Here is a 14,690-nt window from a genome sequence, read left to right as displayed (position 1 = left end):
TGCCTTTATATATATATTTTATATATTTATATATTTTTTTCCAAAGTTATTTTTTGGTTTGTTTTTGCCATGTCTGGCCCCGACATTATTTCTCTGCTACCCCTGGGAGTATGGGAGTGTCCACTGAGCTCCCTTTTCTCTATTCCCTGTGTCCCTTCTGGGGATCCTCTCCTGAGGGTGGCACTCCTGTGTGGCAGCTGGACCCTCCAGCAGCACTAGCTTTGGCTCTGCAGCCTCCAGGAACCTCCAGGGGTCCCATTTTTTTCTGGCCTCCAGGAACCGTTGAGGGCAGCATTCTGGTTCCCCCCCAAAAATGTAATCAGGCTGGGTCGCAAGCTCCTCCCTCAGGGGGTCTTGCCCTAGTAATCCCGACAGCGGCAGTGGCTGCTTTTCCTGCTACTCTGGGCAGTGCCCTTCTTCATGCCCATAGGCAAGGGAACAGCATCACCCTACATCCTCCTAGGATAACCTTGACCGGTCTGCCTCGAATCAGTCCTGCTACTCGGACCGCCCAGTGTACCAATGTTGGATCCCCCTTTTCCAGACCTCATTAGTAAATTAGTAAAATGTACATTAGTAAAATAAATAATACTGAATAGTTAATCACCCCCACTTCAAAACCAGTCAAAAGGTTTTAATAATCAAGCAGTCCCACAAGTACAATGTCACACAAGTACTGTACAGTGGCCCTCCAAATAGTATCCATTTACTGCCACTGCAGACTATCACATATCCAGAGAAACAGATGCTCCAGCCCCAGTCCTCTTAATTTGATAGTAAATTGATAATATGCAGGGGTACCACTGCACTTGTGGGACGGATTGCTCAATAAAATATGTTGTATCTATTTTAAAGAGGGGACTAATATCTATTCAGGGATACCAAGATATTTAGTGAGGGGAATATTGACATTAATTTGTGATTTGATTATGAATAAACGTTTTATTGATTGATTGATTGATTGATTGATTGATTGTATTATTTTACTGTTTTCAGGTTTAAGAAAACGTGTTGAACCTTCCCCAGACCCTGTGGTACAACTAGCATTGTTCACCTTTTGTAGCTCAGTGCTGTTAATTCTGCTGATACTGCTACTGAAAACCACGTTGCCATGGAAACATTCAAATACCTGTCTTTTGTATCTTTAGTAAGTTCATTTATCTTTCCAAACAAATCAGATGTTTTACTACTGCAGTGCAAGAAGCTAATGAAATGAGTCATACATGCCTGTTTATACAAGCCCAACACGATTGATGGTTTGATTTTTAATTTGTTATTATTATTATTTTGTTCCACAGCATGTGTGAAGCACTCAAAGACTACATTGGAATTACATTTAAAATTTCAGGTGACTTGCTTCTTACGAGGAGCTGCAAAAATGTTACTGTTTCTCTTCACTGGTAATACAGCTAAAACGTCATTAAAATAAGGTCACTGCCGAATGGGAGGGAGACGCACAAAATTCAAGTCTATGGGACGGTACTGCGGTTTGAATTTCCATAACCACTCCACTGGCTCCCGATCACCGCTCGCATCCAGTTCAAGACTCTGGTACTATCCTACAGATGCCTTGACCAGACTGCACCCAGCTACCCCCAGACCCTCATCTCTCCCTACACCCCCACTTGACCTCTCCACTCCGCCTGCACTAGAAGACTGGCTCTACCTCCTCTATGCTCCCCTGCCTCCAGAGCCCGCTACTTCTCAACCCTCGACCTGTAGTGGTGGAATGACCTTCCTACAGATGTCAGGACTGCCCAGTCCCTGACCACATTCCGGTGCCTCCTTAAGACTCACCTCTTCAGACAGCACCTGTAGAACTCCTCTCCCCCACACCCCCCCCCCCCCTCTGGACACTTATCACTCTTCCTTAAATGCACTACTTGCTCTTATCTGCCCCCTATTTTACTGCATTTAATCCTGTACTTTAGAGTACTGTAATCTGTCACAAGTGTTATTTAATCTGTAGTATTTTGTATTTAATTATATCCTGATGTAACTATCACTGACACTGTTATCTGCTCCGTTATGGAATCGTATTTTGTCATACTTGTACTTGCTAGAATCAAAGTCATTGTATTTTTATCTTGCTTTTAATTGTATTATTACTTGTACTGTGATTCTTGAAATGTATTTTTGTTTACGACTGTAAGTCGCCCTGGATAAGGGCGTCTGCTAAGAAATAAATAATAATAATAATAATAATAATAATAATAATAATAATAATAATAATAATAATAAACGTTTGAAGGGTTTGAAGAGTTGTATTTTATTTTATTTTTGAATCTTTAAACATGTGGTTGCATATTAATTTGATATTTTTCTCATTTGTTTTCAGTGGCCTGTTGGTTAAGGGCTTTCTTCACATGTTCTCCTCTTATTGATATGTATTAATATAACAGCGATCCTTAACCCATTCATTACCACTACTGAACAAAGACATGCGGTCTGTGACGTCATCAGCTGTCCAACATGCACAAAGGCCACGAACTCCGCTGAGGAGCCACACCAAGAGTAGTTGAATAATCTCAGATGTGCGCTTTTTTTTTTTTTTTACTTAACAATGGAAAAACGGTAGCAATCACTTTTAAAATGTTTTGTTATTTGCTGAAAAGGTACACATTATTAGAGAATACACATTATTATTATTATTATTATTATTATTATTATTATTATTATTATTATTAATACATGTTTGACCTTACAAAGAGCAGGGAAGCTATATAACCCAAACCAATGCTATTTTATAATAGAATATCTTTGCCCTAACTACTCACGACAACTGTACTGATTTTCAGGTCAACCCTGCAATCCTCCCTCCGGCCTCTCTCATTGGCTAAGGACCGCAGATGGGGAGGACCCAGTTAGAAAAAGGGGTTGGTCCCAAATTGAGCCCTGGCTTACAATTGGTTAAATAGTCATGCAAGACGGCGGTTCTACTCAATCAGCACTGTATGAGTAAGCTAGACTCTAAATATTAGCCAATGATAGATAGGGGATGTCGTGATGCTCGTTTCCGCTTTCGTGTTCCGGAAAAATACGTTTTTTGGTCTGTTATTATTGCTGTTTTTAATCGTTATTTTTAAAATTGTGTTCATTATCAATGACCGAGAACAGTAGAGATTACATTTCTGTGTTTTCTTTTAAATTAAAGCACGCAGAGGGGTCGGAAAAACAAACACACAAGGTAAATGAATAATCGAATCTGTGCAGTTAACTGTATTTTTGTTTTTTATGTACCCAGCTAAAACGCAAATGAAGTCGACTCTGCCCCACATTAAGCCCAATACGTGTATAATAATTTGTTTGTTAATGAAAACCCTAGTTTTAAACTTTATTCTTTCTTAATCAAATCAGTATTTGCACCACAATACCAGGCTCGTGTGTTATAACAGTACAAAAGCAATTGCTTAATCAATTGGTCTCACAATTAAATGACAACTAAAGCTGAATACTAATTTAGCATGACACAAATATAATTATATTGAACTTTCAGATTTTCATTTGAGAATTAACTTTACTTGGAATACATATCTGAACAGTTCCATGCTCACAATACAGGCCAGTTTCTTTTTTTAAAAGCTAACACAAACCGAGGACATTTTAAACATTGCAGACTATATCCCCTAAATAGGTTTGGTTTGCTAAGCTAAATATATCATTACATAGTACCAAATCAATTTTTACTGTATTTTCCAGCAAAGGCTACCTCATTACTTTTCAACCCTTTAACGGATGTAAATGGGTTGCTCAGCCACTAAATCAGGAGCCATATTTTGGGCCATATATGGTTCTGCTGGACATCTCCGATTTTAAATGTTACAGGATCCTAAGCGAATGCACTGACCTTGCACTACTAATATGTAATTGTAGATATAACTTGTGTCATATTGTATTCAAGTAGTATTATTGCACTTACTGTATTTAAAATATTAATTTTGCATTGTAACACCTGTAAGTCGCCTTGGATAAGGCATCTGCCAAATAAATTAATAATAATAATAATTATTAATAATAATAATAATAATAATAATAATAATAATACTACACAGTGACAGTGTGGCAACTCTACTGAACAAATGCTGTCTTTAAATTTCATACTTTCCTATAGCATTGTTGTCAAGGGATTTTAAACCCAGTCTCTGCTACTCGGGGATAAATGTCGGTTCACAACTGTCCACTTTTTTCTTTCGGATTCAGGCACTGGATTAAACAAAGGCAGGTTTGAAGATGGAGCCTGTGCCGTTTCCGAAGCCGTCGTCTGTTCAAGATAAAGAAGAGGCCTGTGAGCCGGAACCGCTCTGCGTTAAAGAAGAGCAGCTGGACCTTGAACTCGACCAGATTGCAGGGGACAGGAGCGAGCTGGGATTTGTCCGGGTCATAGCGACCGAAGAAGAAACTCCGTCCTATCCCTGTCCTCAGTGTGCAATCTCCTTCACTGGGGTCCAGCACCTGGAGAAGCACATTCTGAAGAGGCACCAGGAATACGCAAGGACACTGAACCTCCGCTCGGCAAAGAAAGACCAGCCAAAGAGACAGAGCCCCGCCGGCAAGCCTCCGTACGACTGCGCGGTGTGTGGGAAGACCTTCTCCAAGCTGGGGAACCTCAAGCAGCATGAACTCATTCACACGGGCCAGACCCCTTACCGGTGCTCCGACTGCGGGAAGAGCTTCAGGCAGTCCTCCGCCCTTCAGTCCCACCAGCGGGTTCATACGGGAGAGAAGCCGTATCACTGCTTGGAATGCGGGAAGGATTTCAGGGAGTCCGGGGCGTTGGGCAAACACCAGCGGATTCACAACGGCGACACCCCTTTTCACTGCAGCGACTGCGGGAAGAGTTTCAGGCACTCCCACAGCCTCAAATCGCACATCCGGATCCACGCGGAGGAGGTGCTGTGCCGCTGTGAGCAGTGCGGGAAGGGGTTCAAGCAGCTGGGTCAGCTGAAAACTCACCAGCGCACCCACACTGGGGAGCGGCCGTATCACTGCAGCGAGTGCGAGAAGAGCTTCAAGCACTCGCACAATCTCAAGACGCACCAGCAGAGCCACAGCGGACCAACCCTGTTTCTGTGCGTTGAGTGCGGAAAGGGTTTCAAAGACTTTGAAAGTCTCCAAGCCCACCTGAAGACTCATACCGGAGAGTAGAAACCAGAGCTTGTTCCCACTGCCTAGTGCAGGGGTGGCTAACCCTGCTCCTGGAAGCCACAATCCAGCAGGTTTTATAGGTAACCCTTAGTCATCAATTTCTGAAGAATGTACATTTATGATCAATTTAGCAAGTTAATTTGTTCAGTTAAATCAGGAGTGGTGAGCTCTGGTCCATGAGAGCTACAGGATGTTCAGGTTTTAGATCCAAATTATCTCTAAATTACTTGAACTAATTGAACAAATGCTTAACTAGTCATAACGGAATTGTTCCAAGTCTTTAGAAATTGATTATTTAAGGGTTAGCTCTAAAACCTGCTGGATCGTGGCTCTCCAGGACCCAGGTTGGCCACCCCTAGCTTAGTGCGTTCTTGTTGAGCCCGGTAATAGTTTCTACCAAAGACTTGTTTCATGAATAGAAACCTGTGTGTAGAAGACACTTGTTTGAGACGCAGAAAGAATCAGTAATTATTTTTCACATCTCCAGTTTGGTTTTGAGCAGCACTGTGTGCTCACTCAACCTGCCCCGAGAGTGCTTTGCTACCCGTTCTCCAGAGTGAGACCTGAGTGATCTGCTTACAGAGGGAGGCGAGTGCAATCACTGGAACAGCAGCGCTCATCGAGAATGGGGTTTGTGACAGTGCAAACACAGCTTAAAGGATTGAAGTCAATAAGCCCTGGACTTTGACTTAGTCGTGTCTTTTTGAACTGTGGGTAGTAATGTTTAGTAAAATAAAATACCGATTTAGGACAGCCAAAGATCCAGATTCACCAACATTTCAGTCCATCGTAGTTTGCCAGTTGTGTTCTCTTGTGCACAGGAAACAACCAACAAACAAATTAAACCTGTTTTTCAATAGGTTGACAGTAAAATTCTTGCAGAATAAAATCTGATTTGTCTCAAGATTGTACATTTCTTGCTTTTTTTACCTTTAGATTATTTCAATCTGTTCAGCTGACCTCTCTCTTATAGTATAAGACTGCCATGCCTACCCAAAGTCTTGCTTCGCTTTCAATTAGACAGATTAACTTAAAAAGACAGTAATCATATACCATTAGAGACACCTGTCAACTGGACAGATTAATGTATACCCTCAAGAATGCATGCCAAGTTTTATCAAAGGTTCCCAAGATATAGCCAACACAGAAATCCAAAAATACTTACACAACCGCATAAGTTTTGAACGTTAACTTTTTTTATTATAATTTTTTTTATATATCAATATTTAAAAATGAAAACAAGGTTTGACAAAAATATATTACACAAGATTCCAGTGCGAGCTAATGTTTCTGCCTTTTCCAGAACTTCTTGACATCCGAGTGGCCGGCTTGGGTGACCACCATGACTCTGTTTTGGGGGTTCTCCCAGATCAGTACCCCCAAATCCTTGGCGTGATTCCGCAGGACCTCAAAATCAACCTGTGATAAAAACTGATTGTACAGAACGCCTGAAAAGAGAAACGCAGTGTTATAAACAGTAAAACTATCACTGTTTTGCAACAGTTTTCTGTTTGTGCACTGTATTTTAAAACTGCTTAGATTTTTAACCAACTATTAATGTTCTAAAACATAATTTACATGTTAATGGTTTGCAACTGCACCATCTGAAGCCGCACGTTTCACAATCACGTGACGTGCCATTAGTGGACTCCCAGTACCTGAGATGGACTGCCCCTAGTTTGTACCAGTCGAGGCTCAAATTGAAATGCTGGTGACATTTAAAATCTTGCTGGATTTTCCTTCAACTCTGCGGCTATTGAAAGACACACCAATGTCTCCATAGCTCTGCGTCTTGAAAGACACACCACTGTTTCCATAGCTCTGCGTCTTACCTTCACTGAACTGCAGTCTGTCTCTCTCCAGCTCCCACAGTGCAATCTGATCTGTGATGGTAGGAGGCAGGACTGGAGTCTGAGAACAGCAAGCACTGGTTAGAATACGCGGTGTATTGTTGTATTCATATGACAGGAGTACAAAGGACTAGAGCCTACCTGCTTCAGCATGACTGGGTGAGCTCTCGTTCGGAGAAAGTGAATGATCTGAAAGAGAGAGAAGACATTCACTTAAAACAAGCGTGTCAGTAGCATCCATCCTCCCCGTTGCCACAGCTGCATATTCAAAATCAGAGCCATCACGATGACGGAAAAATTGATGACCGTGACCTACATCAACAGGAAGTACAGAATTGTATAGAATAAGAGTTCGCAATTACATGTTTAAATCTCAATTTGATAACTGTTTCTGTGCAAAAAAAGTAACATACAGATGGATGAACTGACGGACTCCTCTATATATCCGTGATGTAAATGCTGATGCCAGGTTTCATGGCAATTACAGAAGGGGTTCTTCAGATATATGGAACAATGTAAATTGTGACACAGTGCCATCACTGTACCCAGAGAGGGATAAAAACAGCAACTTGTCATCTCTGTGTTTGAAATACCTGCATATTGCAAATTGAAGGCAAAGGATCAAAAGATCTTCAGGGGGACCAAAGATATTTTTCCAAAGCTAATAAGAGGTAAGAAAATGCATTCTCGGATTTGCAGTGTGACACACATTTAAACAAATGAATCAAATACAAAAGTAGTAAGTGCCTTATTTCAGAAATCAGACTCAAAAAACAGTTGAATGACTTGTTAAATAGTGTAAAATAGCTGCTCTCGTATTGCACTGAAAAAAACAGGCAGAGAATTCAATAATTCAACAATAACCCCGGGAGGATCTTGAATTAAGATGATTTTCACGTTTACCACACACTTGCCTGTCCACTGATAGTTAGTTTTTGCAAAAACAAAGCAATAAATCTCCACTTGAATCTGATCACTAAAACAGGACGACTTCAAACTGGAACCCATGCCATGCGTTGGGATAGTCAAGGTCTATTCCCAGCTTTCCTATGGGGAAAAAAAAAAAAAGACGCACAGTAATCTCAGTACCTGCTCGGCTGTGATCCCGTTTGCGATAGCTTGCTGCACGCTTTCTCTTGTCACCTGGGCTACAATCAGGTTGGGAAATCTGTAGAGCAACTCTGAGAAGAGAGCCACCAAGGCGATCTGCAGCTCCGATTCTGAAACAAAACACCAAGACGACATCATCACAACCTGTCGGGCTTGGAGTGCAGGGAGAGTCACGCGATCAGGGTATGAATCCCGTCCACGCAGAGTTGCTGATCTTGGCTAGGGATCAACAAGGGGCCCTGCACTGGCTTTCCCGCTGGGTTAGGGAAGGTGATTGTCTGGGGTTACCTCAAACAGCGCCCCCTTCTAGTCATGTACAGCCATGGCCCTGGCCTCCAGGGTTCAGTAGCTTGGGAACATCTATTGCTTATGGCAGGTAACAGGGGCAATTGGCTTGACAGTTGCCCTGCACACAACGCGGCCGTGCCTTTACCAGCTGAGCCACTCCGAGACCTACTTATTAATAAACTGGAAGGAAAGTCAATCATTGGAAAATGTAGGAGAAAAATAATCAATTAAATAACAAAGTTTCGACTATAAATCTTGTTAACCCATGGTCCACTTCCTGTTCTCTCTGACCTGTGTAGGCGTAGATCCTGTAGTTGGTTTCCACGACAACAAAGCCCTGGTTATGGGCGTCCACAGAGGTGCCTGAAACGCCAGCAGCGAGATTGATAGCTAGGCGTGTGGGGTAATACCTGCGGGATTTCCTCTGAAACAGACACAGTAAATAATATTTGAGTTTACTTTTTCAACCTCTACCAAATGAACACTTCTAGAAAGTATAGAAGTATCTTGTTTATAAAAATGACTGCAGGATTCTGTACTACTATAGAGACCATTATATTTAGGTCCAAGGTCTATATGCCTACAGAAAGGGAACAACAACAGGATTTCTCCCCAGTGACTTGCATTATATTTTGGCTAGGATATTTCAATGTGATGATGATAAGAGGTACATTTAATAGGGAAGGCGAGGTCCAATAAATACCATTTTTAATATAAAAGTGTGAGATTCTGGATTTACCCTAAATAACCGTGAGCATTTTCGCTCAACAGAAAAGCTTGTTGCTGTGGAAGTAGAGTTCCTTTACCGTACCTTGCGTTGAAATACAAGTCCAAACTCACGCAGGTGCTGCAGAAAAGTTAGCAAGGAGTCGCTCATCCCTTCAACAGAGTAATCCTGAAAAACAAAACCAAGAAAACTGCTGTACAAGAACGAGTCTTACAGTCACTCAGAATCTCTGTCCTGATCTCAAAACTGTACCAGAACACACACTTCAGCTTCATTAACAAAATACGAACTTTTGAGTATTGGTCTGTTCTCTCATCTCAGAGGGTGCATTAGTTGAATTGATCTTCTCTCTAGGCTGCATTTAAGGGTCTCAATGATGTTGCAGATGATATTACCACAAGCTACCACGAGGGGGAGACACAGACCCATCCTTTTAGAGAAATGTAGTCTTCTAGAAATTTGGAAGAATAGACATTTACGAATGAGAGGAAGCTATTCAGCCTATCTATGCTTGTCCGGTTCCTAGTTCCTTTGCCAAGTGGGGTGATTCAGCATCAACAACATGGCTGGGTAACCCATCTATACCCTCCCCCTTTCAGTGTCTCCTCTCATCTGTCTTAAGTCACTTAATTTCCAACTGTGTCCATTGCTTCTGGTTTCTGTGCTGCGCTTTAAGTATTAATTAGGGTTCCGTTTGTCAACTCCTTTTAATATTTTACTAACTTCAATCAGGCAGCTGGAAATGTATAAAAAGTACAGGAAGGTTACATGTTTATTTTTTTCAAAAGAAAATACATGGTATGTTGTAACATGTGTTTCTTTCAAAACTGCACATTTGCTGTAGCTAATGAAAGTGCAAAATGGTGAAGTTATTTTGTTTGCTACAATTACTTTAAAATCAGAATCCCTAAGTATTGACATGCACTTGCACGTGCGCTCTCTTTCTCTCTCGCCGCAAAGTGACATTGCAATCAGCTTTGATTTCACTGGAAAGTCAATAAAGCTATTTCGAGTGAGGAAATGAAACTTGAAGCCGAAGCACATTGATTTCAAGGACTGTCTCGCTGTGCAGTTAAGGATAATTGTATGTTGGCCCATTTAGAGTTTGGGAAGAAAGAATGATACATAATTAAGGGCTGTCAGGGAGACCTACACTGACAGCTTGACATACAGACAGACAGACAGACAGACAGACAGACAGACAGACAGACGTCGCTTTACGCCCTGATTTCGATTACGACGCATTCTGAAGAAGGTCCTTGACAACTTTCAGTGCAATTAGATATTATAGATACAGCCAGACCTTTGTTATCACCACGTTGAGATGTCCTTCCAGATTATACCAGCAGTCATCTCTTTGGTTATTGTCACACATTTAACAGGTCATACAACCCAGTTCATGTCACTTAATAAAAGCATATTAGAAATGGAAAGCCTATCAAATCCAGCCTCTCTACAGTCTGAATCATGCGGCTAAATTTTGGGGTCCCGACCAAATACCTATTGGAATTCATGGTGCGATTAGGCATAAGTCTTGTCTGTCTAAAACTAACATAAACCTGACTGCACAGCTCAGACCCAGTCATATTGAGAGTCTGACTGTAAATTGAATTTTGAGCACATTTTTTGAGTGGTGTAGCCCTAAAAGTAATGGAACGCCACTAAAATACAGATTTTCTTCAACAAGAAATATTATATGAATTCACATTTTATTTGTATTCTGAACCTCTAGTAACACATGTGATAGGTAATGCATTTCGCTCATTTCTACAAGTATTTGCACACAGTCTTTCTCCATCTTTTCAGAACGCTGTACTTTATGTGTCTGTGTGTCATCGGCAGAACAATGATGTCTGAGCCACGTTTTGCATCGCTGAGAGGATGCCACGTGGAAAGTGGAGTTATCTTCGTGGTTCACGGTCACTACAGTAGCCGCTTCAATATATGACATTCTGGGAAGAGCTGTGTTTGTTCCGCAGTCGTAGATGATGCACGGTTGCTGTCGTCTTTGTCAGCATTCAGCCTTCTTAAAGAAGTAGTTCACAATAGAGGAAGTTCCTAATGCTCTTTTCATAGCATCAAGAGGACTACTGACTGACTCAGACAGCTGTGCGGGAGAGGAGTCACGTGACTAAGCTTGCCTATTATGTAAGTTCTGGATCGACTACACCACTAGCCCCACCCCCTGCCACCTCACTTCCTGTGCTTACCCTGCCCAGAGTGGAGAAGCTGAGCTGGAACAGGAAGGAGAGGATTTCAACCAGGTCCATCCCTCGAGACTGCAGAACGACAAGGAACAGGAGCATCAACAAACCTGCCACTTTCAAATACAGCAGAAATATGGAATTCAAGTCTTTATTAAAGGGCACATAAGGACCATTTTATTTTATTGTGTCAGAACTACATTTCCCATCATCCTCCTGCTTACATATGTAACTGAGATGGATTTACCAGTGAGCAGGAGGATGATGGGAAAAGTAGTTCTGAGAGGTCCATGCAGGTACATGGGAAGCCATCTTGAGGCAGGGAATGCAATTTAAAAGTTTAAAAAAGTGGTAAAAAAGAAAAAATAAATTAAAACAATACACACCTTATGTAAACAGTTGTAGCAACACATGGGAACATGCAACACAATAAAATAAAAAGGTTCTTACCCTTTAACTGGTTCTGAATTAAATTGACTGAGGAATCTCACTTTATTTATTTTTTTAGCTAATTCATAATATGCAAATATTTGAAATACAGCGCTATAGATAGACTTCTACATCCTGGTTCCTTTGCTGTAGATCACACGGTCTGATTGGGTACCAGGCATATTATTATTATTATTATTATTATTATTATTATTATTATTATTATTATTAATTTCTTAGCAGGCGCCCTTATCCAGAGTGACTTACAGCTTTTACAAAGTATCACATTTCAAAATATCACATTACACATAAGAGCAGTTATAAAATACAATCAAATTAGTAGTAAGTAAAAGCTAATTAAAATGAGAGAAAATAAAAAGAACAGTACATAATTACGTTTGAGAGCGATCACGACTAACAGCAGTTCAACTTAATATTTCAAATAAGAGCAATTGCAAAAAAACGTAAATAGAGTTACCTTTAAGAGTAAAATCAAGTACAAGACACAGAAAACAGAATTATGATCGAGAGCAGTAGCCGAATACAGCAAAGTGTGGCAGTAGCCGGAATGTGTCCCTGTTGCGGAATTTAAAAGTAAAAGGAAAACATGGAAGCGATGTCATGACAAAGTGTGATTACAGCATCACTGCTTGAACTTACTATAACTAACAAGTAGTAACACACATCCCTAAAGCCACAGCTGAAAATGAAAAATCACAGCTAGCAGTGTGATGAAAACGCTCATGTCCACGACGTACATCAATAGTGAGCACAGAACAAACCACAATTTAATAAGATGTTTGCCAGATACACGCAGAAATGTGTAACATACAGCTGGACAGGTGCATGGACAGATAGAAACCTCCATGTTGTACCAGTATATAACACTCTCAAGTTTCATGACAATATGGAAAAATGTGTGACATGGGTACATACGACTGGCTCCGGTATATCCCCTTTGCAAGGGATTTCATCACAGGTAGGGGATAATTAACTAATGCCTTTGTCAGCACTGATTATCTGCTGTTACTGGATTGTGGAATGTACCATGTCTCAGAGAGGTGGGTGTATGTGGGGGGTGTGCAGTAGAGTTGGTTTAGCCCTACCTCGGCTGTCTTGAGATACTGCAGTGTGAAGTACCAGAGCTGGGAGGCTGTGTCCAGTAAGAGGAACTGGAAACCAGCAGAGGTAATGCAGGGGGCATCCCCGGCCTCACTGGGAGAGAAACAGAGAGAGACTTAGCCCAATACAAACTTTCATTGCAATTGGATTATAGCAAAGCACAAACAAATGTAGTTTTACCAATAAGAGGTTTTGAAAACTAAATAACTTGCTGAAATAAAAGCACTTTGAGAGTCACTTGTCTCTGCTAATAAAACGCTGTATTACAGCAGCTTATATTAGGCAGCATTATAATACAATCGAACTAAACTTGCCCGATTAGTATTTAGAAATACTAACAAAGTTTTGACCAGAAGCCGTTTTCAATGTCGTTTTTGAAGAGGTTGAAAAATACTTCCAGTCGAAAAGTTTGTCACTGAAATCAAGTTTCTTTTTCTATTCCTAAACTCAGCATTACTGAGTGTTTAATAGTTCTGATGACACTAAAAAAAAAATTTAAAGCTTTTTACTATTTGTTCCTGAAGTGTCTGGCGAGCTGTACTTTGTTTTAGCTGCGAGACTCCACATGCGTACAAAGCATTTTTTGTCCAATATAACATAACCAGGGCAGTAAAGGGTTAACCGTTGGGAGACATTAGGAATAAACTGATGACGCAAAATGAATGAACTGCATTGGAATGAACTGCAGAGATCTGAAAGGAAGCACCAACTGTTACTGCTTTTAAAACTAGACTAAAAACACATTTTCACAGTCTAGCCTATACTATACATCTTACATGCATTATATAAATGATAAAGATTGATTGATTGAGATGTAAAACACTCCAAGATGACCTTGTGCAGATTCTGATACTCTCAATAGCTAGTGTTAAAGAATGTCCTAACCAAGTTTCATCACAACGGGATGAGAGGTTCTGTGGACATATGTAAAGACTGGCAAGCACGGGTGCCTCCTCTATACGCTCTACCGCTGTGGATCCGAATCTCCCTTACCTTCTCATAAGCCCAGCCTGGATCAGCAGCTGGGCCAGGTCCTGACTGACTGCTGCACTGGGGGAGCCAACCATGAAGTGCAGAATCACCTGCACACCAAAGAGATGCAATCGGCACGAAGCAACCAAACAGAAAGCTTTCAAATGCAACTGAAAACATGCTGCTGTTAGGATATATACTGGAGGCTGCAGACAGGGCGATCAATCGATCAATGTTTCACTCAGGCTCGCTACATTTTTAGCTCGTATGGAAAATATTACAGTTGGAAATAGCCCACGTCTAGTTTATTGTCATTGGTATTCATTTGCTGAACCAGAAACTACAGATTAAACCATCTTGCACTGGTACTTCATACAGACTCCATCTGAAATCGCACACTGTGCAATGACTTCACAATCACTTGACGCATGACAAAATCGACTACTAAATCACTTTTGTTGTCAATACTGAAAAAAGGTTCAAAAATCAATTTAAGTTGTTCAAGTTTCGAGCTAAAACAGGCTTTTCGCCTTTCTAGATGAAGAGATTTCTGCTGTATTTGTACCTGTGAAATGCCTTTGTGAAAGGAAGGAAGAGGAAAGGGAATAGATAGCACATCAAAGTCAGTTTGTCAGCACGGAAAATCAAAGCCTCTCTACAGCTGTATTCTAAAAACCAGTCTTTGAAATCTTGAGACTTAATGGTGGAGACAGCAGCTGGGTGGTAGGGCTTTGTAATTTGAAGACAGCGCTTATGCTTGGTAATTAGTAGTCCGTTTCTAATTAATTCTTGCAGCTAGCTGAATGTGTGGCCATACAGAACTCACAGCTTTAGATTAAGCAC

The 14,690-nt window shown here is 41.0% G+C and overlaps 2 protein-coding genes across 5 annotated transcripts in view; one reads left to right on the top strand and one right to left on the bottom strand.

The window, feature by feature from the left end:
• The first annotated feature begins 2,991 nt into the window (after positions 1-2,991).
• LOC117962267 (zinc finger protein 239-like) lies at positions 2,992-6,051 on the top strand. Of its 2 annotated transcripts, XM_059009263.1 has the most exons (3): positions 3,003-3,049; positions 3,155-3,187; positions 4,201-6,051. In XM_059009263.1, the coding sequence occupies exon 3, from the start codon at positions 4,231-4,233 to the stop codon at positions 5,143-5,145; it is 915 nt and encodes a 304-aa protein (XP_058865246.1). In that variant the 5' UTR covers positions 3,003-3,049; positions 3,155-3,187; positions 4,201-4,230; the 3' UTR covers positions 5,146-6,051. The 2 variants fall into 2 exon arrangements, with proteins under 2 accessions (XP_058865247.1, XP_058865246.1); XM_059009264.1 differs by lacking the exon at positions 3,155-3,187 and having other exon boundaries at positions 2,992-3,049.
• A 268-nt stretch (positions 6,052-6,319) lies between these two features.
• The window catches only part of LOC117964990 (general transcription factor IIH subunit 4), a 17,867-nt gene continuing 9,496 nt past the window's right edge, over positions 6,320-14,690 (bottom strand). For all 3 annotated transcript variants that reach the window (XM_059009255.1, XM_059009254.1, XM_034909882.2), the window contains 9 exons: positions 13,869-13,957; positions 12,860-12,968; positions 11,331-11,399; positions 9,205-9,288; positions 8,685-8,817; positions 8,085-8,215; positions 7,137-7,184; positions 6,978-7,056; positions 6,320-6,593 (listed from right to left, as the gene is read on the bottom strand). In XM_059009255.1, coding sequence (XP_058865238.1) covers positions 6,427-6,593; positions 6,978-7,056; positions 7,137-7,184; positions 8,085-8,215; positions 8,685-8,817; positions 9,205-9,288; positions 11,331-11,399; positions 12,860-12,968; positions 13,869-13,957 — 909 coding nt within the window. In that variant the 3' untranslated portion in view covers positions 6,320-6,426. The remainder of the gene's footprint in view (positions 6,594-6,977; positions 7,057-7,136; positions 7,185-8,084; positions 8,216-8,684; positions 8,818-9,204; positions 9,289-11,330; positions 11,400-12,859; positions 12,969-13,868; positions 13,958-14,690) is intronic.

Source organism: Acipenser ruthenus, chromosome 38 (genome assembly GCF_902713425.1).
Source record: "Acipenser ruthenus chromosome 38, fAciRut3.2 maternal haplotype, whole genome shotgun sequence".
NCBI lineage: Eukaryota > Metazoa > Chordata > Actinopteri > Acipenseriformes > Acipenseridae > Acipenser > Acipenser ruthenus.
Note: the sequence above shows the minus strand (reverse complement) of the source record. Positions and strands in the feature narration are given on the sequence as shown.

What these genes read in the sequence shown, in the direction of transcription:
- LOC117962267 (XM_059009264.1), top strand. Translation starts at nt 4,231, where the DNA reads ATGGAGCCTGTGCCGTTTCCGAAGCCGTCGTCTGTTCAAGATAAAGAA.